General features: G+C 40.1%; 1 protein-coding gene across 1 annotated transcript in view; it reads right to left on the reverse strand.

Annotated features, from left to right (window-relative positions):
* The window catches only part of LOC131972328 (plasma membrane calcium-transporting ATPase 3-like), a 95,298-nt gene extending 71,044 nt beyond the window's left edge, over positions 1–24,254 (reverse strand). Inside the window, 2 exon segments of the mRNA XM_059334144.1 lie at positions 10,735–11,480; positions 23,928–24,254. Coding sequence (XP_059190127.1) covers positions 10,735–10,990 — 256 coding nt within the window. The 5' untranslated portion in view covers positions 10,991–11,480; positions 23,928–24,254.
* Between the last annotated feature and the right edge of the window lie 2,718 nt (positions 24,255–26,972).

Raw genomic sequence — 26,972 nt, forward strand, 5'->3', positions numbered from 1 at the left:
AAGACAAAGCGCTAAAGTGAAAAATGCAAACTGTGATTTGTTTTTAACTGTTGAACTGAAGTTGTGACTCTTCCTAGTCTCCTCCACCCTAAAACTAAGCCCTTCTTTTCTTTTGGTAACATTTATTCACCAATGGTCTGATAACATCAATGTTTCCCTAAAGGTCAATGGAGGAAAATGGTTCAATTCAATAAAGGTAAAGTCTGATCATGTAGTAAACACATCCACAAATACACAGAATAAGAAAGACATTGTGAACAGAACATTGAAGTTTTTTGGCCTGTATTGTAGTTGTACACAAAATTCTGCTTTCATATACGCGAGTCTAATAAATAGTTTGGGTTAGGATTGTTTTTTTAATGTGAGTATGAATCTAAAAGCTTTGAGTGCAAAGTCTTGTGAATAAACCTCTAATTTCTACGACTACGAAAACTTCACTGTGAACACGAGTTGAAGTTTGTGGGTACAAGTAGAAAATAGTTGAAATGACATCACGTAGGTCACAGGGGAAAATAATCTAACCACGATTTCTACAAACGTGTCAAAACCAAAGATGAGTGACAGCAGTGGAGCAGGTGGAGCATCACAGATAAAGTCAGTGTAAATACAATATTTATCTTATTAAACTGTACTTTTTTAAACAAAATACAGTTTATGACATAACAGACTTACTGTTTTAGCCAGCAAGCTAACGACATGCCGATGGCGCTAAGTTAGTGTTAGCATTATTAGCATTAGAACAATTTCTCAGACTCACCTACACTGTAAAAAATGTCTGTAGATTTTATGGTTAAAAACTGCAGTAAAAGATGTAAAATGATAAATGAGTTAATTCAGTTTCAGTAACAATGAAACACTGTAAATGTATAAATCAGCCAAAACGGTGTTTTTTACATTTCTTTTTTAAAAACACGCACCGTATTTATTACGGTAAAGTTCTAGCAACCACAGCTGCTGGTTTTTACCGTAAAAACAACAGGTTTTTTTTTACAGTGTACAGTGTGTATGTGCTAACAGGCTAACAGTTAGCTCTGTAGCAGTACAGTGTGTATGTGCTAACAGGCTAACACTTAGCTCTGTAGCAGTACAGTGTGTATGTGATAACAGCCTAACAGTTAGCTCTGTAGCAGTACAGTGTGTATGTGCTAACAGGTTAACAGTTAGCTCTGTAGCAGTACAGTGTGTATGTGCTAACAAGCTAACAGTTAGCTATGTAGCAGTACAGTGTGTATGTGCTAACAGGCTAACAGTTAGCTCTGTAGCAGTACAGTGTGTATGTGCTAACAGGCTAAGAGTTAGCTCTGTAGTAGTACAGTGTGTATGTGCTGACAGGTTAACAGTTAGCTCTGTAGCAGTACAGTGTGTATGTGCTAACAGGCTAACAGTTAGCTCTGTAGCAGTACAGTGTGTATGTGCTAACAGGCTAACAGTTAGCTCTGTAGCAGTACAGTGTGTATGTGCTAACAGGCTAACAGTTAGCTCTGTAGCAGTACAGTGTGTATGTGCTAACAGGCTAACAGTTAGCTCTGTAGCAGTACAGTGTATATGTGCTAACAGGCTAACAGTTAGCTCTGTAGCAGTACAGTGTGTATGTGCTAACAGCCTAACAGTTAGCTCTGTAGCAGTACAGTGTGTATGTGCTAACAGGCTAACAGTTAGCTCTGTAGCAGTACAGTGTGTATGTGCTAACAGGCTAACAGTTAGCTCTGTAGCAGTGCAGTGTGTATGTCCTAACAGCCTAACAGTTAGCTCTGTAGCAGTACAGTGTGTATGTGCTAACAGGCTAACAGTTAGCTCTGTAGCAGTGCAGTGTGTATGTCCTAACAGCCTAACAGTTAGCTCTGTAGCAGTACAGTGTGTCTGTGCTGCTGCTGCAGGAGGTGTTAGCTTAGCGATCTCTGTTTGTTTACAACAAGCACCAGACACTCTGTGCACAGTTAGTGATGCCGGTTAATCACGATGTTTATGATCAGCGGAGACGCTGTGCATAATTAGCCATGCTGGTTTGTTTATGATCAGCACTTAATACTTTATTTTATTTATTTTATTTTAACTTTCATTAACCCTCTAGAGTCCATGAAAGCAGCTGCACATTAACTTCTTCATGACGTGAAGACATAAAAATGAAGCTACATTGAGTTTCTCCATCAGCTTCCCTCTAAAGTTCTGGCTTGAAACTTCATGACAGATTTTATTTGATGATATTCAGCCAAGTAAAACCAGAGATAATGTCAAATATATTTAGTATAAAAATATATAACTAGATATTATCCTAATTTTATCTGTTATATGTTATATTTGCAACTTGTGTTCATATTTGCAACTTGTACATTTCTGTGTGTGAAACATAATTTTCAAGATCAGATTTTATGTTTTCCTTTGTTTCTTTTGGATTCAAGGAAGTCAAAGTTAAAAGTTAATTATCAGGACATAAAGGTGAGGTAACGCTGACAAAACTGATACCAACATGGCATGGTGAAGATTTTTTTTAACAGGTTTTGTTAACGTACATAATAGCCGAAGATTTCAGAGGGTTAAAAGCTCATGCTTACATGATGCATGTAAAGAGTTATAATAACACATTTCATAATGCAACTCGGTTCAATAAAAGTCTGTTGGTCCAGTCATATATTGTGTCATTGTAGTTTTCTTGAAATCTCGGACACCCAGGGCCGGCTCTAGGCATAGGTGACATAGGTGGTCACCTAGAACGCCATCTGCTGGAGGGGCGCCGCCAGTCACCATCAAGGGAGGAAAAAACAAAAAAACAACAATAATAATTTGCCCATTGTCGCCCTCCCTTCGTGTTCTGTCTTGAAAATAATAAATATTAACAAAATAAAGAAACAGATAAACAATGACATTTTGTGACTGTGATGTGTGGTCATTGCCTTGCCCCCCTTTAGACGGTCAGATCGGCCCCCCTTTAGACGGTCAGATCGGCCCCCTTTAGACGGTCAGATCGGCCCCCCTTTAGACGGTCAGATCCTGTCTCAGAGGTCAGGTCCAGTGACAGACACGTTATGTTTTGATAAATCTTCAAGATGAAACCCTGTCAAAGCTCTCCGGTGCTCAGTATCGAAAGAGAAGAAAAGAGGAGAAGGAGAAGAAGTCCCGATCTTTTTTTAAATGCCGTTTTGTGTGAAGACGTTTCATTTGTATTAGCTTGCTAGCTAGGTTGAAATAAAGCAACGCTAGCTTAACACAGTTAAGCACATTTTTCACGTGGTTTGCACTTTCATCGTCTCTCTTGTCTCTAACTTTGTTAGCGTCTCCAGCTGCTTCTTTGAGAATTGACTTGTAAGTTAATAATTCTATTGACAGACAGTTGTATTATATAGCTGGTTGGCACCAACACAAACAGGAGTTCCCTCCATGAAACAGCAAGCGGAGCTGTTCAACACCAAAGGATCTCACCGAGGAACCAGATGGGCTAGAGCCGGCCCTGCTCACACCCCTAGTCTCAAGTAATGACTTTAGATTTCTCTAAAGTGGGAACATTGTCCTCCTCCTGTCCCAGTATATACAGAGAGGAGGGCAGCGTGGTGTGTATTGTCTGCCAGCGGTGTTTTGTAGGGACATCAGCAGAAACAAGCCTCTGTGTGTTTGTGTTCGTGTTTGTTGGGACCTGCTGCTGATTCCTGACCAGCTCACAGTATCAGATTAGCAGCAGTCAATGCAGACTTACTGTAACTTAACACCCAGCAGCTCACATTTACTCCATCTCATCTCACATACACACACTCACACACACACACACACACACACACTCACAGATTCTGCTTACACTTGAACACACACACACACACACACACACACACCCTCTCTCTCTCTCTCTCTTCCTCACCATCTCACAGTTCTCACTCATCTTTCTCTCTCTTGTTTACTTTCCCGACCAACTTCTCTCTGCTGTTGTGTTGCTAAGTTACCAACTAGTTGAAGGAGTGGGCGTAGTGTGTGTGGTACCACACCCCTGCTAGAACACACAAGTGTGCTGCGCATCATGTACACACACTGAGACACAAAAATCCAAATTCAACCCTCAACAGTCTTTGATTCGTAGATTTTTTTATCAACTTATGTGTGTGTTTGTGTTTGTGCAAGAGAGAAAGAGTGTGTTTAGAAGGTATCTATCTATAAAAGCAAGAAGCATCTGTGTGTGTGTGTGTGTGTGTGTGTGTGTGTGTGTGTGTGTGTGTGTTCTTGTGCTTCCTACATAGTGGGGACCGGAACACGTTTTTAACCAACAGAGTGAGGACATTTTTGCAAAGTGAGGACATTTCGGCCGGTCCTCACTTCTTTAAAGGCTTTTTTGAGATTTCAGACTTTGTTTTAAGGGTTAAAGGTTACATGATAATGATAATTAACTGACGGTATTGTGTGGTTACAAAACTAACTAAAATTATAGTGAAAATGTCCTTCGTTTTCGTCTTTGTCAACTTTTTTCATACATAATGAAGATGGATCAGACAAAGAAAATGAAGGAAACATTTACTGTGACCTCTTTTAATCTCCCACCCAACAAATACCCCATTACAAAAAACTACAACTAATAAAAACTAAACTAAAACTAAAGCATTTCAAAAACATAAATTCTAAACTAAAACTAGCAAACTCACTCTAAAAATTCACAACAAAATTAAAACTAAAACTGATGAAAAATCGTAAAATAATTATAACTTTGCAAGGGAATTCACTGTTACAATGAGGGTCCTCACAAAGATAGAAGTACAAGTATGTGTGTGTGTGTGTGTGTGTGTGTATGCGTGTGTGTGTGTGTGTGTGTCTTGCTCATGGCACGAAAGTGTGCATCCTCGATTTTGAAGATTTTTGAATTCATTTTTCTAAATATCATTATTTACATAGAACGTGTTGCAGCATTGCACTGTTTCCGATCGGACGGCTTTTAGGGGAGCCCCGCCCTCTTTTAGGGAAGCCCCGCCCCCTTTTGGGGAACCCCACCCCTTTTATGGTACGCCCCGCCCCTTTTAGGGGAGCTCCGCCCATTGTGTGATAGGCCTACACCTGGTCAGTAACACAGTTCACTCTGGATTTCCACCCTGACTAATCTCATCTGAAGTCTATTTAGCCTACCTATCTTTAGGAGTTTTAAAGTCCATTTAACAATAATATTCTAATAGTTTCCAGCGAATATCAATATTCAATGTGTATGTGCTGGATGGTGTGGCACCTTATGAAAAGTAAAGTTTTATGGAGTTGCAGACGAATACAGACTTCCAACGGGCACTGCACTAGTCTGATAAACACAAATGTTGTAAAAGGGACCAAAAAAAGACACAAATGACCATAAAAAGATACAAAATGACAAAAAAATGACACAAAATGACAAAAAAATGACCAAAAATGACCCAGACAAGCTTGCAAAGTGAATCAATCTGCTTCGATGTGCACTATTTCCATGCAAATGTATCACTTTATAATTTCATAGAAAATTCGATTTTTTCTGGTAAATTCGTACGTTACTTCTGGTAAATTTTGTGAGTTTTTTTTCTTCTTTTTGAGTCATTTTAACTCTCTGTCTTTGCTTCCCATCACTGACTTTTGGTCCATGTCGCCCAGCCCTATTTGAGATTCCAGGAGAAGCAGAAGGAAAACACATGCTCCACTTTCCAAACACGGAGAGGAAGTGGAGCGTGTGCAAAACATTAAGTTCCTGTGAATCCTCATTCCAGCTGAGCTCACCTGGGCTCTAAACACCTCACACCTGGTGAAGGAGCCACAAGAAAAGCTCTTCTTCTTCCTGAGGAAGCTCAGCCAGGCTGGACTTCCTCTCAGCTTCTGGAGAACTTCTACAGGAGAACCTTTAACCCTTTGGAGTTTGGGGCTATTTTGTTGGTTTTTGACTCTTTTTCATTCTGTCTGTATATGCAACTTAAATAATGATCATCATGTCATGCTGCTATCATCTTTTTCAGCTCAACCTCATTATTATTTTGTCATTTTGACTTAATGGATCAACATTTTGAAACGCAAAAATCATACAAAGACATGCATAAAAACACACAAAAACACACACCAAAAAAATACAAAAAAAACATAAATAAATACACAAGAAACGGACCAAAAAAAATACAAAAAAACACATAAAAACACACAGAACACATAAAAACCACAAAAAAATGAATAATAAATAAATAATAAATAAAAAAATCATTATTATAATTAAAAAAATCACAAAAAAACTGATAAAAACACACAAAAAATACACAAAAATCACACAAAAAACAGTGCATTTTTCATCGTGCACTGAAAAAAAAATCTGTTGTTTTTACGGTAAAAAAAACTGCAGCTGTAGTTGCCAGAACTTTTCCGTAATAAATAGAACTTTTTTTATTTTACGGTAAAAAGATATGTGCACTGTTGATTTCACGTTTAAGATTGTCATTTTATTCCATATTTTACCGTATAAATAAAAAGTTTTTTTCCATCAAAAGAAACGCTGTTCTGCCACATAATTGACAAGAAAATACTTTATAAATGCTGCAATAATTAAAGATTTTAGGGGATTTTTAGGGGGAGATAGTAGGTCAACAAAAATATTAAAATGAGGCAATTTCAACACTTGTGTCCAGTTGTTCTGCTCATACAGCTCTAATAAAAAAGACTTCATTATTTAGTTAATAAATAAACCTTTTCAGGTGTTTATGTGGGTTCAGAACATTAAAGTATGTATTTTTGGGTTGATGCCATTTGTTCCACACATTTGGTGCTGAATTAGGATTTTTTTAAATATATGGAGAATGAATAAAAGTGGTCATAAATCCCTCAGGAATATTACATTAATACACCAAGACCTTTGGATCACCATGGAGAAATATATGTTGTGATTTGGTTTCAAAAACTGGAGAAAGATTTCGGTATTTTTGGCATTTGGAGAAGTCTGATTTGAAAATTTGTGCCAAATACCAAAAGGAATGTACACTGTAACAGTAATTAAGCATTCTACTGTTAATTTTACAGTTCCTCTACTGTTATCTACTTTACAGTATGTTACTGTGATAAAACCACATACTGAATTACAGTAAAATCCTGCATTTCATTAATTTTTTCAGTAGACTAAAACACAGTATAGTGCTGAAGCTAGTTGCAATATTGTTGCAGTAAACAATGCAGTCATTTTTTGTAAATAGAGCATATTACTGTCTGAAAAACAATCACTATGAATTAATCACTGTCTTCCCTGTAACCTCAGTAATTTTAATAAACCATATACTGAATGAGTTAGTTAACTAAAATACAGCCATTTAAATGTGGACAAGAAGAGACTTAGAAAATATCATATATATCATATATTTTATGGGAAACGGCAAGCTAGCTACAAATATTGCCCAGAATGCATTATTTTCTACAGTATAATACCTTTTACCTTGGCTGTTTTCTTACAGCAATGTGTTACAGTGTAGTTGTACATTGTACAATGACAATGTACAACAATGACCTTATCACACTGTTTACCTCCATTCATCAACTCTACAAATGTTTCTATCCAGCAAGACACCGATCTATTCACCCATTCATCTATCTACTCATCCAACCATTCTTCCCTTCAGTCTTCTCATAGTGCTCTGATCCATTCATCAATCCATCTACTCCTCCTTTATTCATCCACTAATCTACTTTTCTCATAGTTCTACCAAGGGCTGCACAATTAATCCAATTTTATCCGTGATCACGATTTTCACCATTTTAAAATGCGTCTCTCCTGCAGATCTAATCAACACTTTCTACCCCAGTAGTCCTCCAACCACCAGGGGGCGGGGCCGTGTTTCTCCCTGAAAAAAGCCTGGTTGCTGTTTGGATAGATCACTAAGCAGGAAGTGACGTAGTACTCGACGCCACAACAACACGCGACATTTGTAAAAGCTGGCGAATCAGTGTTGACAACTTAGCGACTTTGTTGCTATATTTAGAGACTTTTCAGACCCCCTTAGAGACTATTTTTCAAGAAAGAGACTGGAGACAAATCCAGAGACTCCTTCTATTGCAGGGGTCGGCAACCCGAGGCTCCAGAGCCACATGTGGCTCTTTGGCCCCTCTCCAGTGGCTCCCTGTTGCTTTGACAAAAAAAATATATATGGAATTTGTCTACAATTTAATCCACATCATTGCAGTGATTCTTACATTATCCAGTTGTAAATATATGTACCCTACAGACAGGGAAAAAAAATTATATTTTAGTCGACTGAAATGTGCATTATAGCCTATATGACCATCTGGCTCTAGCTACAACAGAAAAGACAGATTTGTTTACATTAACTGCCAGTGCTTCAGGCTGAGTGATTTGCTTGATTTGCAGTGAAAAATTGGCAAATTTCATTCATTATAAGGCTCAAAGATGCAGCTCAAGAGGAATTTCTCTCTCTGTTTTTTGGCCAAAAATGGCTCTTTTCATGGAAAAGGTTGCCGACCTCTGTTCTGGTGTTATTGGAGACTTTTGGAGACTCGTTCTTACTCTTCTTAACGAGCTGCGGGGGCCGGAGGCTCTTCTTAACGAGCCGCGGGGGCCGGAGGCTCTTCTTAACGAGCCGCAGGGGGCCGGAGGCTCTTCTTAACGAGCCGCGGGGGCCGGAGGCTCTTCTTAACGAGCCGCAGGGGGCCAGAGGCTCTTCTTAACGAGCCGCGGGGGCCGGAGGCTCTTCTTAAAGAGCCGCGGGGGCCGGAGGCTCTTCTTAACGAGCCGCAGGGGGCCGGAGGCTCTTCTTAACGAGCCGCGGGGGCCGGAGGCTCTTCTTAACGAGCCGCAGGGGGCCGGAGGCTCTTCTTAACGAGCCGCGGGGGCCGGAGGCTCTTCTTAACGAGCCGCAGGGGGCCGGAGGCTCTTCTTAACGAGCCGCGGGGGCCGGAGGCTCTTCTTAACGAGCCGCAGGGGGCCGGAGGCTCTTCTTAACGAGCCGCGGGGGCCGGAGGCTCTTCATAACGAGCCGCAGGGGGCCGGAGGCTCTTCTTAACGAGCCGCGGGGGCCGGAGGCTCTTCTTAACGAGCCGCAGGGGGCCGGAGGCTCTTCTTAACGAGCCGCGGGGGCCGGAGGCTCTTCTTAAAGAGCCGCGGGGGCCGGAGGCTCTTCTTAACGAGCCGCGGGGGCCGGAGGCTCTTCTTAACGAGCCGCGGGGGCCGGAGGCTCTTCTTAACGAGCCGCAGGGGGCCGGAGGCTCTTCTTAACGAGCCGCGGGGGCCGGAGGCTCTTCTTAAAGAGCCGCGGGGGCCGGAGGCTCTTCTTAACGAGCCGCGGGGGCCGGAGGCTCTTCTTAACGAGCCGCAGGGGGCCGGAGGCTCTTCTTAACGAGCCGCGGGGGCCGGAGGCTCTTCTTAACGAGCCGCGGGGGCCGGAGGCTCTTCTTAACGAGCCGCGGGGGCCGGAGGCTCTTCTTAACGAGCCGCGGGGACCGGAGGCTCTCCAAAGAAAAAATGCAGGCACTCTGGTGGATTGACATATTATTTTACATTATTTTACATTTTTGTTTTTATTCTATTCATGCATATTTTATTTTGTGCGGGCAGTACATTTTACATTTTATTTTATTTATTTTTATCCCATTTTTAATTTATTTTATCTTATTGCATCTTACTGTTCTATTGTTTACTAGATCTCTTTGTATTGGTGTCATCTATCTATTGTTTGTGCAGCACTTTGGAAACCTTGTGTTTGATCAAATTGTGCTATATAAATAAAGTGGATTGGATTGGATTGTAAAATAAAGGGTTTTTAACTTTTGCCTGCATTCTTTTCCCTTTGAGTTCCCTGTTGCCTCATTGATAAGAGCAGCGGTGAAATTTTTGTAATGGAAAGAATCACTTTCTCTGTGAGGCTTCAAAAAGCCAAATTTGAGGAAATCTGGGAGAAGTGGAGATTGTACATCGCCCCGAAACGCCCTTCTTTTGTTTAATATTGTGTAACTTTCTTTTTTTTTTAAATGTTTTAATCTGTTTTTTACTACTTACTGTAGATGGAAACACCCCCAAGTTCTGTTCGTTCGTTTGTTTATAAAAATATGAAAATATGGATCACAGTGTCTATTATCAAAACGGTGATGACTGTTGTAATGTGATATTGAAATGTGATTCTAAATAAAGACAAAATGTAAAAAAAAAAAAAAGAAAATGCAATACAGTAAGATGACAAAAACATAATTTTCTATCGCTTTTTGTAATCGTCAGGAATAAAATAAATACCTAGATAAGAGCAGCGGTGTGTTCAGGGACACCAGCAGCTCCTGTTACTCTGTTTCTTGTCTACGGTCCTCAGGGCCGGTTATTCCTACAGGCCACCAAGGCGGCTGCCTAGGGCGCCAAATTGGCAGGTAAGCATACATCTTTGTTTTAACAACATTGATTAACGAAACATTTTTTTATTTTTATTGCATTTGTATGTCTACATTTTATTTATTTTCAGTCTTTGCCATTCTTAATTTGATGAAGATCTGTGTTTTCTTATTTATTTATTCGTATTTTCAATTCAGTTGTTGTTGGCAAAGTTCCAAAGTTTCTAAAAATAAAAATGTTCTGAGACCATTACCTTGCTTGTAGTTCATGTATCAAATATTAGTGTACAGCATAATACATATAACATAGTGTACCTATATCAGAATGAATACATGGAATGGATGTGGTTCGGGGGGGGCGCAAAATCTCAATATCGCCTAGGGCAGCCAATGGGCTAGAACCGGCCCTGACGGTCCTCATAGTGCAACCATTGACCCGTTAGTGGTGCTTACCGTCCGTGGGGCTGGACTGTAGCCTCTGGCAGAGCCCGTCTGTGTCTCCGTAGCTGTCCTGGATCTTCTGCAGGGCGTCGTTCCCTCTGAGCTCCATCAGCTCCGTCAGCTCCATCACCGTCACCGTGAAGTCTCCGCCCGCATGGCCGCCGCCGCCGCCGTCCGCCCGGCCTCCTCCACCCGCGCCTCGCGTCCCTTTGGGATAAAACTCCACCGCGCTGTTTGCCATTTCACCCATGGTAGCTGTTGTTGACATGTCAGTCAGAGATTCTCCTGGTTTGGTCCTCCTCTCAGCTCCTCCTTCGCTTGTTCATCAACTCAACAGGCAGAATCTTAGTCTGGGTTTACAGATGTGTAGTTATAATGATTCACTTTAACCCCTTTTTCTGTTTTATTTCATTTAAGGGTTGTTTCTCCTCAGTATCTTGGCCTCGCCTCCCTCTGCTCCTTTAATTCTCCATCGCAGGAGGAGGAGGCTGAGGAGCGAGCAGGGGAGCTTCAGAAGAGCGATGATGTCTGAGTGAATCCAGCTTTCTTCTCCTTCGTCTCCTCTCTTTCCTCGTTTCTGTCCCCCTCCCTCCGGGGTCACGGCCGGTCCATGGACAGACGGACAGACGAGCTGACGGTGATGGAGGGATGATGGATGGAGGGAGAGAGAGAGAGAGAGAGAGAGGGGCGAGCAGCTGAGAGATGAGAGACAGGAAGTGGGTCCAAGTCAGAGGAAGCTACTGCTGCACCACCAGGACCTGGAACAGAGAAGAAGAGAAGAAACATCAGACCTCTAACATCTCACACCAACATCATGCTGAGGATGGAGATTAATACACCATATCTACATTATAATAATACACAAGTAGGACGGGATGTATGCAGTTATGCTATGTGATACAGGATCATCTCAATAAATTAGAATATGATGACAAGTCCATTTCCAGTAGATATTTTCAGAGGCCAATATTTCCATGTTAAACATACTTTAAAAATTGGTCTTTTGTAATATTCAAATTTTGAGATAAAAGTCGAAATTATGAGATGAAAAAGTTGAAATAATGAGATAAAAAAGTCATGAGATAAAAAAAAGCCGAAATTATGAGATAAAAAAGTAAATTATGCAATAAAAAAGTTGAAATAATGAGAAAAAAAGTCATGAGATTAAAAAAAAGTTGAAATTATGAGATAAAAATTGAAATTATGAGATAAAAAAAGTAAATTTTGAGTTAAAAAGAAGTTGAAATAATGAGATAAAAAAGTCATGAGATAAAAAAATTCCAAATTATGAGATAAAAAAGTCAATTATGCAATAAAAAAGTTGAAATTATGAGATAAAAAGTCATAAGATGGACATACTTTTCAGAGGCCAACATTTACATATTAAACAGACTTTTTGAATTGGAATGCAGGACTTTTACTGTAGTGTAGCCATTTCACAGTGTGTATTAGTACTTTTACTGCAGTAAATAAAGGATCTGAATACTTCTTCCACCACTGCACAACACTGACACATTTTAACTTTGGACAGAGGATATGGTAAACATTAGCAACCACATCATGTGAAAGCTGATCTAAGAACCATTTGAGATGCAGAATCTGTGTGTCAAATCACCTGGTAAAAAAAATCCAACAGCAGCTTTATTTCACCAACCTCCAGACCAGACCTCCTGACCTGCTCCGCACCAACAGATTGTAATTCATATGATATAAACATCGTCTCTGTAACTATTAAATTAAACGGCTTCAGCCCTGTGAGTCTCCAGCAGGACGATGAGCCCAAAGTCTACAGAACGGAACAACAGAATAAAGGGGTTAATAACTAATAACTTTACTGGATATCATACCATCACATCCTTCCATACAGGATCTATATTACCATCTGTAAGCACTTGGAACCACATTAAGACACCAAAACCTTAACCCTTTATCGGGTGAAGAACTATATTTGGTAACTTCAGTGGATATCTAAATGGATTTCTTCCAGATAATCAGCAAAGATCAGGTTACATTACAGATGGTGACCCCATGACATCTAACCAATCAGTATGATAATAATATAATACTAATAATGAATTAATTAATTAATTCAAGGTCAATTATTAATTAATTAATAATTGACCTCCAATGTAAAAATGAAAAAAAAAAAAAGAAAAATCTGCAAGAAACAGTCGTACAGTTTTTCTTCAATGACTAGTACCAGGAGAACTTGACTAAGACGGCATATTAGGGCCAAATATGAATAAAAATAAAAATACATATTTCCAGAAAAAAGTTGCAAGTTTACTAGATTAAAGTGGCAAATCTACAAAAAAAAAGTTGCAGATTTAAGAGATTTAAAGTGGCAAATCTGTGCGAAAAAATTCGCAGATTTACGAAAAAAAAGTGGGAAAAAAGCAAAGTTTTTGAAACCAACTCACACATGGATTTTTTTTATGGTGCTCTTTAACCCTTAATAGGGTACTCATTGAAATACTTGCAAATTCCAAATTTCAACCCTAGAGAATATTGGAGGATATTACATACAGCCAGAACGTGTAAAAAAAACATACAAAAATAATATTTTGAGAAAAAAGTTTACGAGATTAAAGTGGCAAATCTACAAGAAAAAATGCGCAGATTTATGAGATTTAAAGTGGTGAATCTGGGAGAAAAAAGTTGCTTTTTTCCCCCTTTTTTCTTGTAAATCTGCAACTTTTTTCGCGCAGATTTTCCACTTTAAATCTCTTAAATCTGCGACTTTTTTTCTTGTAGATTTGCCACTTTAATCTAGTAAATTTGCAACTTTTTTCTCGAAAAAATTTCAACCCTAGAGAATATTAGAGGATATTAAATACAGCCAGAATGTGTAAAAAAAAAACATACAGACCCGGGGGAGGGGGGTAATATTTTGAGAAAAAAGTTTACAAGAGTAAAGTGGCAAATTTACGAGAAAAAAATTGCTTTTTTTTCATTTTTTTCTCGTAAATCTGCAACTTTTTTCATGCAGATTTGCCACTTTAAATCTAGTAAATTTGAAAGGCTTTCACGGGGAAAGAAAGCCTCTTATTGTTGAGAAGCCAAACAGCCAGTGATGCCTTCAGACTCTAGTTTGTGGTTGTAAAGTTTCTGTGATGATCCTTTAAGGTCACAGCAGATCATTTTATACAGCGGGGTCAAGTTTCAGAAATGGTCTCACTACAATGAAATGGCCACTATGAGAACTAACATCATTAAACATTAATACAGTCGGGCTCATTGAATCGACTAGAGTCTCGGCTTTCCACTGATTTACAATTTATGCAATTCCACGACAGTTTAGGGACCCAAATATGCAGAAATATTCAAATAAAATTGGCAAGAACATGAGAAAAAATGTTTTTTTGCCTCAACCCACATGGGATTAGCTCAGATGGGCATCATGTAAAGAGGAGAAGGACTTTTGAGCATTTTTTCACACACTTTCCAACCAGCTAGCCTGATATGCTGATATGAATAGATTATATAGGTGTTGTAGCTTCATAATCAGTTTCTCCACTGAGCTGGTTCAACAAACGAGCCTCTAAAGACAGAATCAGTCATCAGAGGAGACAACTCTGTCCTCTAGGACAGCTATTCTCAACCTTGGGGTCGGGACCCCAATTGGGGTCGCGAGATGATTTCTGGGGGCCTCCAAATCATTTTGGAAGTCAGCTCTGTCTCCACTGTGTTAAAGTGTTCATGTGTTAATGTGTTTTAGTCTTTTTGGTCACTTAATTTATTTTTTTGTCATTTTGTGTGGGTTTTTTTTTTGTCATTTTGTGTCTTTTTTTGATCATTTTGTGGTCAATTTGTGTCTTTTTTGGTCATTTTTTGTCTTCTTTAATTATTTTGTGGTAATTTTGTGTCTTTTTTTGTCATTTTGTTTCCTTTTTTGGTCATTTTGTGTCTTTTTTGGTCATTTTGTGGCTTTTTTGGTCATTTTGTGGCTTTTTTGGTCATTTTGTGGCTTTTTTGATCATTTTGTGGAGAATTTGTGTCTTTTTTGGTCATTTTGTTTCTTTTTTGGGTGATCTGAACTGTGTGTGTGAGATTGTGTTCAGTGAGTGGGGGTCACGGATAACATGCATGTTAAATTGGGGGTCGCAACTCAAAAAGGTTGAGAACTACTGCTTTAGGAGGTGAAGAGGTTAAACAACTGTAGAGTTTATCAACTGTTATTCAAACAGAAGCATTTGGTGCTCAAGTGGCTAATTCCAGCAATGTGGTTTTCATAATTTTTTGGACACCAATGATGCCCTAAGACAGTGATTGACAGGTGGGATCACTTTAGTTTCTGGACAAATCAAAGTGAAATGAGTTTTATTGGTTGAATATTATATGTGATAATTACTAATTGAATAATGAATTAATCCATTTTCTAATCAAAGTCCTTTTAGCTGCAATATCAGCAAATTATTCATTAAACATGATCATTGGTTTAGTGTATGTACGATAAGGACAGAAAACAGACAAGAATATCATATTCTTACTCAGATTTTCTGCATTATCAACTGGATGCATGTTACTATAAGTTCAGAACAGTTTTGGCTACTTTAATTGCATGGCTTCCTTCCGTGGTATTATTTAAAACATTATTAAAAACCTTTTTATTCTCCTTGGTGTTCAGTCCCAGCGAGGCAACAATCCTTGGCTTTTTTTTATTACTTTTTACTTTTATTCTTATATTTCCTTTTTTAACTCTAACTCTGTTTTTAGATTGAGTTTTTATTACTAATTTATTCTTTTATTTCCTTTTTTAACTCTAACTCTGTTTTTAGATTGAGTTTTTATTACTAAGTTATTCTTTTATTTCCTTTTTTAACTCTAACTCTGTTTTTAGATTGAGTTTTTATTACTAATTTATTCTTTTATTTCCTTTTTTAACTCTAACTCTGTTTTTAGATTGAGTTTTTATTACTAATTTATTGTTTTATTGCTAATTTAGTATTTGATTGTTTTCATTGTTTTTATTTATTACTATATTTGTGTATGATTTTATTCTATTTTAATAACTGTACAGCACTTTGGTCAACTGAGGTGGTTTTTAAATGTCTATAAATAAACTTGACTGTTTTGTGGTGTGAGGTTCCCCCACATAGATAAATCTTATAGACCCACCCCATCATCACTTGTTAGTTTTGGTCTTTTCATTGGATTTGTTGATTAAAATGCGTATTAAATACCATCATGCTCCTTTACTAGACATGCCAAGTTTATCCACTTTGTCACAAACCACACCAGGTCTGATATTTGTCTTCTATATGTGATTAATTCACATCCAGTTTGTTTGGGCTTTAGAAACCTGACAGAGGGGAGATTTCCTGAAGTGAGCTGCTCTTGTTGAATCCCCTGAAAAACCATTTCCTAATCACCAAATTAACATTTCAACCCATCTCTGGAACTGATTTAATTCAAATAAATCTGACACCGATAGCGCTCCGTAGTCCAACAGTGACTTCAGACACACAGAAAGTTTCACACGAGTATTTAGGACTGACTTTAACCCAAAAGACTTGTTGCCTCCATCAGAGTATAAAACAAAGCAGCGTGGAGCCCTACTGTAAATTTACCTCTAAAGTTCTGGCTGTAAACTCATAATGACAAAAAAAAGACACAAAAAGACAGAAAATGACAAAAAAAAAGGCAGAAAATGATTTAAAAAAGACAGAAAATGACGAAAAAAAGCCACAAAATGACCAAAAAAGACACAAAATGACAAAAAAAGACAAAAAAGGACTAAAAACACCCCAAAAGACTCAAAATGACTAACGTGTATATTGTTAAATGTCTTCTTCTATTAGATTGTAAACATTTTTTATCCTTATCTAAAAGGGAAATAGTTTAGTGTGAAATTTTTGTGGTCGGCTGTAACAAAGAAATTTCCCTGCTGTGGGATTAATAAAGTCAAATCTAATCTAATCTAATCTAATCTAAAAAAGACACAAATTTACCAAAAAAGGACACAAAATAACTGAAAAAAGACACAATAAAAGACACAAAATAACAAAAAAAAGACACAAAATGAATAAAAAAAGACACAAAATGTCAAAAAGACAGAAAATGACCAAAAAAATACAGAAAATGACTAAAAAAAGACACAAAATGACAAAAAAAAGTCAGAAAATGACATAAAATTACGAAAAAAAAGACACAAAATGACTAAAAAAGACACGAAAAGACACAAAATGACTTAAAAAAAGACACAAAATGACCAAAAAAGACACAAAATGACCCAAATTGTTCCTCTAAACACAAAGAGCCAAATCAAACAGAGTCCCACTAGAATAAAAACCAGAGTTGATGACAGGATCACACACAATCACAAGATCACATTTATGTTGGTTTTTCTTTGTTTCTTTTTGGTTCTAAATGTTGATCCAGTAAGTCAGAATAAAAAATCTATTATTATTATTATTATTATCAGGTCATATAGGTGAAAATAAACCTGTTTCAGTGGTTTATAGAGGCAGGATTAAAGGACAAATGAAACACTAAACATCAACGTGTCTCTATATATTGTGATTGGCCTGTCGGGGGATTTTACATAAGGACGAGTATAAAAAAGCCTCATTATTAATTCCTGTTCTCCTCCTTCACTCTCCCTCAGCTCCCCCTGACTCTTCATCTTCCTCCTCCTCCTCTTCCTCTCTATCCTGACTGAGAGTGTTAGTTTATGACTGAGTCACCCTGCTCGGCTCGCTCTGCCTTTGAAGCTTCCTCTCTCGCTCCATCTTTCCTTATTTGCTGCTTCCTATCTGGATGTGTCTGCTCCATCTATCTCCTCCGTCTGTTCCTACATGCCTCGCTGTGTCTTTGTCATTATTTTATCATCCCATTCCTTCTTCTTCTTCTCTCGTCACTCCCTCATTCTGTCGCTCTCTCTCCCTGTCTGTCTGTCTGTCTATCTGCTTCCTGCTACTGCGATCATTTATTTACTCAGCCAGTCGTGCTGTTTCTTCTCTTACTCACTGATTCTGTCTCATTTTATAACACTCACGCAAGAAAAGCCTCTTCTGTTCACTCTCACAAATATCGCAACTAACTCTGACCACGTCTTTCTGTTTGTCTCACAGCTTTCATCTTCACACACACACACACACACACACACACGCACACACACACACACACACACGTGAGCCTGCATTACATAAATATGCAAAAAAAATCTCAATTTGTTATGCCCTCCTTACTCTTACACACACACACACTGCAAAAAAAAGGTGTTCAGTCTAAAAACCAGATCAAACAGTAAATCTGAGGGAAATGATCTTGCTGCATGGACAGATAATTTACCTTGACAAGATTTATTAAATTAAGATTATTAAATCTAGAAATAAGTATGTTGAACACTTAAAATACACTGTAAAAAAAATATTTTTTAGGGTGAAAAACTGTTACGTCTTTTTTGGTCAATTTGTGTCTTTTTATTGGTTATTATACGTCTTTTTTAGTAGTTTTGTGTCCATTTTTTGGTCAATTTGTGTCTTTTTTGTTCATTTTGTGTCTTTTCATTGGTTAATATATGTCTTTTTGGTCATTTTACGTTTCTTTTTGGTCAGTTTGTTGTTTGTTGTTTTAAATCTAAAGTTTTTTTTTTATCTTGGTAAGAACCAAATAATCATCAGGTCACTCTGCTCAGGCCAGTTCATCACTGCTGGCAGCTTTACTTTATCTTGTTTTAAGAGTTCATTTGTTATTTAAAGTGTTCAACATGCTTATTTCTAGATTTAATAATCTTAATTTAATAAATCTTGTCAAGGTAAATTATCTGTCCATGCAGCAAGATCATTTCCCTCAGATTTACTGTTTGATCTGGTTTTTAATCACCTTTTTTGCAGCACAAATATTTAAACTGCACATGTTTCAGATAATATTATGTCATATTTATTTTATTTTATTTTTAAAAATGCAATTTCAATTTACAATAATATTCTTAATAACTTCTATCAGTTTTACTAGGCTAATGTTATGGCCAACTTGTGGCCATTGAGAGGTTGTGATTATTCTTGTGTTCATTTTTTGTTTGTCATGTTTGTGTTGATGCCTGTTGTCTTTGTTGTTGTATGTCTGTAAATTGTTGAGTGTTTTGTTTTGTAAAATGTACTTTAGGACCCCCTCGAAAACCAGAGGAGTCCTCTCAAGGGGTTTATCTACTCAATAACATTTCTGATGAAATACAGTCAACTTTAGCCAAAGGATAGAGGAATCACTAATGTACAGAAGACAAAAAGACACTCTGATGCACAGAAACATAATTTATATGATCACTAACATGACACACACACACAGTAATGTGTCACACAGCAACGCTTCCCAAATGAAAGTAAGAGGAGGTGGGACTGTAAGGCTGAAAATGTGTTTGAACATGAAAAGAGTCAGAGAAAAGGTCACCAGAATCCTCGGCCGCCGCCTGGCCATTTACTCTGATGCTCCTGCACACAGAAGCCCTCAGGGGAAACAGCAGCAATGTGACTGTTTTTTTGTTTTGTTTTTAAAGAGAAAGTGGCGTCTCTCCTCCCTCCGGTGGTTCCTCCTCATCAGAGGAGCAGAGGAAGCTGAGGAGGGGAACACATGGAGGAGAAGATCCTCACGGGGCTTGATTCTAGGCCAGCAGAGCACACTGCAAAAAATATGGTGTCAAAAATAAGGTAAAAACAGTAAATCTGAGGGAAATGATCTTCAGCATGGACAGATAATTTACCTTGATGAGATTTATTAAATTAAGATTATTAAATCTAGAAATAAGCATGTTTAACGCTTAAAATAGGAATAAAATCTGAATAAAACCAGTTAAAACCAGAATAAAACCAAGAGATTTATTAAATTAAGATTATTAAATCTTGAAATAATCATGTTGAACGCTTAAAATAAGCATAAAACCAGAATAAAACCACATAAAATCAGAATAAAACCAAGATATTTCTTAAATTGAGATTATTAAATCTAGAAATAAGCATGTTGAACACTTAAAATAAGAAATTAACTCTCAAAACAAGATAAATGATCTAACACTTCTAAATCTAAAGTTTTTTTTATTATCTTGGTACGAACCAGCCCGAACCACTCGGACCAGTTCATCACTGCTGACAGCTTTAATTTATCTCTTTCGTACATTTTTTGTCTTTTTTTGGTCATTTTGTGACCAAAACAAGATGTAAAAAGACACAAAAAAGACACAAAAATACATAAAATGACCCAAAAAGATGAAAATGACCAAAAAAGAAACAAAAGATGTAAAATCACCAAAAAAATGACACAAAAAGACAAAAAAAAAACACACAAAAAAAGACACAAAGAGTTGTTTTTTTTATCTTGGTAAGAACCAAATAATCATCAGGTCACTCTGCTCGGGCCAGTTCATCACTGCTGGCAGCTTTAATTTATTTTATTTTAACAGTTAATTTATTTTTTTAAGCGTTCAATATACACTGTAAAACCCAATGTTGCTTGTTTGTTATTATAACTAATTCTTCCTTTTCAATATAACAAATATTTGTGCAAAAAGGCATATTAACTTAAAATATTGAGTCAAATATCAAGATTCACTCCTTTGTCTTTGTTGTCTTGACATGAAATTCTATCGCAGCATCAACTTAATTTAATAAATCTTGTCAAGGTAAATTATCTGTCCATGCAGCAAGATCATTTCCCTCAGATTTACTGTTTGATCTGGTTTTAGACACACATTTTTTGCAGTGAACCTACTATTCTTTGCTAGTTGGGGCGATCAAGGCAACACACACACGAGGCAGCCTGAGTGATTTAATGTGTTCACTTCTGTTCCTGCCTGAAAACATAGTGACATCATAGTGACTGTTCATGTTCCTGCTCTATGCACTAGAAAAAACATGAAGCTCACCAAGTATTGTCTTCTTATATCTAGCTATAGTATCTGAATTATATTGTTCTGAGTATAATTTACCTACTGACCATAGCTTTATGTGCTTATTAAATTATTAGTATTAGTATTATGTGCTTATGTAATTATCTTATTGTTTAAAGCAGTGGTTCCCAACCTTTTTCTAGAGGGACCCACATTTTTACCATTTTACCAAACTTTGGCGACCCCCCCATTGTCCATTGCTTCTATGAAGCCGAACTCAATGTGACTTTCATGGTAGCCTCTCTTTTTATTTTTGAGATATTCAGCATTTTCGTCTCCCTGACGATTCGCCATTTTTCCATTAGCTCTGTGTTTCTGTTGCTAGGTGAGGTTAGCGCTAGGTGAGGTTAGCGCTAGGTGAGGTAACCTCTAGGTGAGGTTACCACTAGGTGAGGTTACCTCTAGGTGAGGTTACCGCTAGGTGAGGTTACCAGTAGGTGAGGTTATCTCTAGGTGAGGTTATCACTAGGTGAGGTTACCTCTAGGTGAGGTTACCTCTAGGTGAGGTTACCGCTAGGTGAGGTTACCGCTAGGTGAGGTTACCTCTAGGTGAGGTTACCGCTAGGTGAGGTTACCGCTAGGTGAGGTTACCTCTAGGTGAGGTTACCGCTAGGTGAGGTTACCTCTAGGTGAGGTTACCGCTAGGTGAGGTTACCTCTAGGTGAGGTTACCTCTAGTTGAGGTTACCTCTAGGTGAGGTTACCGCTAGGTGAGGTTACCTCTAGGTGAGGTTACCGCTAGGTGAGGTTACCTCTAGGTGAGGTTACCTCTAGTTGAGGTTACCGCTAGGTGAGGTTACCGCTAGGTGAGGTTACCACTAGGTGAGGTTACCTCTAGGTGAGGTTACCGCTAGGTGAATTTACCGCTAGGTGAGGTTACCGCTAGGTGAGGTTACCGCAAGGTGAGGTTACCGCTAGGTGAGGTTACCGCTAGGTGAGGTTACCGCTAGGTGAGGTTACCGCTAGGTGAGGTTACCGCAAGGTGAGGTTACCGCTAGGTGAGGTTACCGCAAGGTGAGGTTACCGCTAGGTGAGGTTACCGCTAGGTGAGGTTACCTCTAGGTGAGGTTACCACTAGGTGAGGTTACCGCTAGCTGAGGTTACCGCTAGGTGAGGTTACCACTAGGTGAGGTTACCTCTAGGTGAGGTTACCACTAGGTGAGGTTATCTCTAGGTGAGGTTACCTCTAGGTGAGGTTATCTCTAGGTGAGGTTACCTCTAGGTGAGGTTACCGCTAGGTGAGGTTACCACTAGGTGAGGTTACCTGTGTATACTGCAGGAGGGATGTTACACATGTCCTTATTCTCGTGATATAGCCTTTATTTTTAAACTTTTCTACAGTGATTTTTCTATTTAAATAAATGAATAAACGTTTAATGTAGCCCTTATTTAGTTGTTTTTGTTCCGCTAATGAATTAAATGCTGACTCATCTATATTTAACACGTTAGATTTATTACATCCCTTAAAATCAAGAGGGCTTCAAGACCCCCGTGGATCTTTGGCGGCCCCCTGGGGGGTCTGGCCCCCCCTGTTGGGAATCACTGGTTTAAAGACTTTTTTTTAGGATTGACATTGTGAGCTTTTTCATGCTTTTGAAGCTGTTCAAATGTTGAATATGGTGAGTTTTTACCTAAAATAGTTGAGAGTTTTAGTTGCATGAATGTTATTTCAAAAGCACATCAAAATGGCTCGTTTCAAGTATTTCTGGCTTAATTTTAATGTTACTACAGTCGGGCTTTTCATGCAACAATTGCTCAAAATAAGTAGATTTGGATTTATTTAAAGAATTCTTACAAAGAAAACTTTACTTACTGCACTAGCAGATCATTGCACTTGTTTCTAGCATGTATTTGCTTCATTCTAGTTCTGTACTTGTTGTTTTGTTGCAGTGTGTGTTGCTGTTTCCAGCCTGCTCCACCTGTGCAGCTGCAGTCAGTCCTATATCTGACAGGCATCTGAGGGGTCACCTCTGGCAGCAGCAGGCTGTTGGATCTGCTGCTGCTCGCCGCCGCTGGCTCGCCGCCAGTCACACACTCTTGTAATGCCCAGCGGGAATAACACACTTAGAAGTGAGGAACCAACAGGGCAAAGATATCTGCATTACTGGAGACAACAATAATGCAAAGGATGCTGCTGCTGATGATGACGAGGATGAGGAGGAAGAGGGGGATGATGGGGACAGTTTGACAGGAGAGGAGGGGTAAAAGAAAGAAAGAAAGAAAGAAAGAAAGAAAGAAAGATATTCCCAGTTCAACCTGACTAATGTCCTGTTTGATGTGCAGCCTTTCCAACTCTTGTATCTCACACACACACACACACACACACACACACTGTCCCATGTCTGTCCCACTATCCACCTCCACCCAAAGCTATGCGCGCGCACATGCACGTACGCGCACGCGCATGCACGCACACACACACTAAATACTTGCACTAGGCAGCCAGCCTGTATCTGTGAAGGCTGGGCCCATAAAACTGCTTCCCACACAAAACGACCTTTCCTGGTCACCTTCAGACGTGCCTGAGCTTCATTCCTCTGCTCCCCACCACCACCACCATCATCATCATCATCATCACCACCATCATCATCACCATCACATGTATGGCAATAAGAAGAGGTCCTCATTAATGCCGGGAAGCTGCACTCTCGGCCTACTAACGCGGCGCGGAGAGCCGGAGAGAGAGCGGCTCTGGTGCGCCACATGCCTCCCCGTGTCCCTCCGCAAGGTTACCGGCCCGGACACGGCCGGCCCGCCGCGCGCAACTCACCCCGAGCCCCGACACGGACACTCATGAAGGTCCCACCGGCCACGGATCATTACCGGATCACATCGACACCCCCGCGGCTCCGCGCTGCAGGTGCGACGCGCCGTCACCGAGACAAACAACGCGATTGATATCCGATAGTCCGACAGATAGAGAGACAGAGAGCCTCAACACTGAAGCAGGACGCGGAGGATGGAGGCACATTTATCATTAGCTGCACACGAGCACAGTCACGCACATTCACAGGCGCGCACACGCTCACACACACACACACACACACACACACACACACACACACACACACACACTGGTTGATAATGTAATAGCGCTGTTTCTACTGTAAAGGCTGATATTGTAGAGGAGGAAGGCCCGGGAGGACACACACACACACACACACACTAACACACACACACATTAGGCCTCATCACATTCTGACACTCCGTCAAATCCATCCTGCATCATGTTATTATCAACCTCAGCGCGTCATCATGATAAAAACGGCGCTCCGGGTAAATAAGAGTCACGCACGCGTCCACGCGCGGACCCGTGGACTCACCGTGCAGCAGGCCGAGCTCAAGGACATCAGCACCAGGAGGCGGAATCTCTCCTCATCTGCGTGAGTGTGCAGCCCAGAATGTCCCAGAGCGGGTAGGAAGAGGAGGCAGGCGGGCAGACAGGCGGGCAGGGGGACCGTCCGGGGCTCCGGGTCCTGGTCCTGGTCCGGGTCCGGGGTCCAGAGTCCAGAGGAGCGGAGAGGATGAAAGACGACGACGGTGCTGATGAATATTCCGCTCCGGTCACCTGACGGCTGGTCGGTCGGCGGAGTTCTGCGGCGATTGAAGAGAGAGAGAGAGAGAGAGAGAGAGAGAGAGAGAGAGAGAGAGAGAGAGAGAGAGAGAGAGAGAGAGGATGCGCCGGGCGGGTTGTTGAGGGTTTAAACACCTCCGTTGGATGGATGGAGGGAGGAGAGGGAGGAGGAGGTCGGTCCGCTGCTCCCGGCGGCTCCAGAGGAGGAGAGAGGAGGAGCTGCTCCTTCCTTCAGCAGGTCTGGGAGACTCTTAAAGGTTCTGGGAGGAAAAAGGGAAGAAAAAAAGAAAAGAGACGCCGCGGTGAGAGGAGAAGCTCATGCGACATCTTTGCAGGAGGAGGAGGAGGAGGAGAGGAGGAGGAGGAGGGGTTGAGCCACAGGAGCTCGGAGCAGCATCCGAGAAGGAGCGAGGAGGAGGAGGAGGAGTGTGGGGGGGCTGATGCGTCACCCCCACCTACCGGCTGCGTGATGACGACAGCGGACACACCGCAGTCTACGTTGTTGTGGTGGTATTTCACTCGGTATTTATGCGCATCTTTATTATAAATTATTGTTAGTATAAATTATTTATTTTACCTGAACCATTTTTTAGAGATTTTTCTGCTCATGTATCTTAGTGTTATAGCATTTTCTATTTTATTTATTTACTACTATTTATTAGTAGGCCTATATATATATATTATCATCATTTCTTAATTATTTATTTATTGTTTTATCTTTTTTATCTAGCTTTTTTATTTTATTTTTTTAACTTTCTATTTTTTTAATTCACTTTTACAATTTTAGGGAGGGGCACACAATATGTAAAACAGCTGAGTCAGCTCCTCACCTGTGTGATCACACCTGTGTGGGACATTTTGGGGTTGTATTTGAATGACTGGAGCAGTTGTTTGGCTTTCTGGGGTACTTTGTTGTTTTATTAGCCTGTTTCCACTAGGGGGAAAAGTGGCCACCTGGAAAGTCTCAGGCCACGCCCTCTCTAAAGTCTCAGGCCACGCCCTCTCTAAAGTCTCAGGCCACGCCCTCTCACTCTGCGTGTCTCCACTCGCTAACTGTGCACAAAGTCAGCAGCTGATTATAAAGCAAAGAAAAAACAAGCCAGCATGGCTAATTATGCACAGTGCCTCCACTGATCATAAACACTGTGATGGTGAATTAACCAGCATCACTAACTGTGCACAGAGTGTCTGGTGCTTGTTGTAAACAAACAGAGATCGCTAAGTGAACACCTCCTGCAGCAGCAGCACATACACACTGTACTGCTACAGAGCTAACTGTTAGCCTGTTAGCACATACACACTGTACTGCTACAGAGCTAACTGTTAACCTGTTAGCACATACACACTGTATTGCTACAGAGCTAACTGTTAACCTGTTAGCACATACACACTGTACTGCTACAGAGCTAACTGTTAACCTGTTAGCACATACACACTGTACTGCTACAGAGCTAACTGTTAACCTGTTAGCACATACACACTGTACTGCTACAGAGCTAACTGTTAGCTTGTTAGCACATACACACTGTACTGCTACAGAGCTAACTGTTAGCCTGTTAGCACATACACACTGTACTGCTACAGAGCTAACTGTTAACCTGTTAGCACATACACACTGTACTGCTACAGAGCTAACTGTTAACCTGTTAGCACATACACACTGTACTGCTACAGAGCTAACTGTTAACCTGTTAGCACATACACACTGTACTGCTACAGAGCTAACTGTTAGCCTCTTAGCACATACACACTGTACTGCTACAGAGCTACCTGTTAGCCTGTTAGCACATACACACTGTACTGCTACAGAGCTAACTGTTAGCCTGTTAGCACATACACACTGTAATGCTACAGAGCTAACTGTTAGCCTGTTAGCACATACACACTGTACTGCTACAGAGCTAACTGTTAGCCTGTTAGCACATACACACTGTACTGCTACAGAGCTAACTGTTAGCACATACACACTGTACTGCTACAGAGCTAACTGTTAGCCTGTTAGCACATACACACTGAACTGCTACAGAGCTAACTGTTAGCCTGTTAGCACATACACACTGTACTGCTAAAGAGCTAACTGTTAGCCTGTTAGCACATACACACTGTACTGCTACAGAGTTAACTGTTAGCCTGTTAGCACATACACACTGTACTGCTACAGAGCTAACAGTTAGCCTGTTAGCACATACACACTGTACTGCTACAGAGCTAACTGTTAGCCTGTTAGCACATACACACTGTACTGCTACAGAGCTAACTGTTAGCCTGTTTAACATCCCCTCCGGGATACGACAGAGCTAACTGTTAGCCTGTTTAACATCCCCTCCGGCTCTGCAGCTGGGAGAGACTGCTGCAGGAGGACTGGGCCGATTCGACTCGTTCTTACTCTTCTTAACGAGCCTCCGGCCCTCGCGGCTCGTTAAGAAGAGCCTCCGGCCCCCGCCTGAAAATTCAACGAGGTTGGCAACACTGCTTCACCGGCTTTTACAAATGTCGCGTGTTGTTGTGGCGTCCAGTACTACGTCACATCCTGCTTAGCGTTCTATCCAATCAGCAACCAGGATTTTTTCAGGGGAGAATAAAGACCCTGCTCTTCTACAGGGACGAAAAATGTCCCGAAAAATATTCTGCTCCGGGCGGCTCGTATTCAAATTAGGGGCGTTTCGGCGAGTGAGACCCTCCTCATTCTGGGTACTGGGCGGTAGTGGAAACAGCCCTATTACTTTATGTTTTTATGGCTGTAATATAGTGTTTTAACTTCTGTTCTTTAAGCATCTCATGTTATCTAAGTCAA

The sequence above is a fragment of the Centropristis striata genome, chromosome 5 (genome assembly GCF_030273125.1).
Source record: "Centropristis striata isolate RG_2023a ecotype Rhode Island chromosome 5, C.striata_1.0, whole genome shotgun sequence".
Lineage (NCBI taxonomy): Eukaryota > Metazoa > Chordata > Actinopteri > Perciformes > Serranidae > Centropristis > Centropristis striata.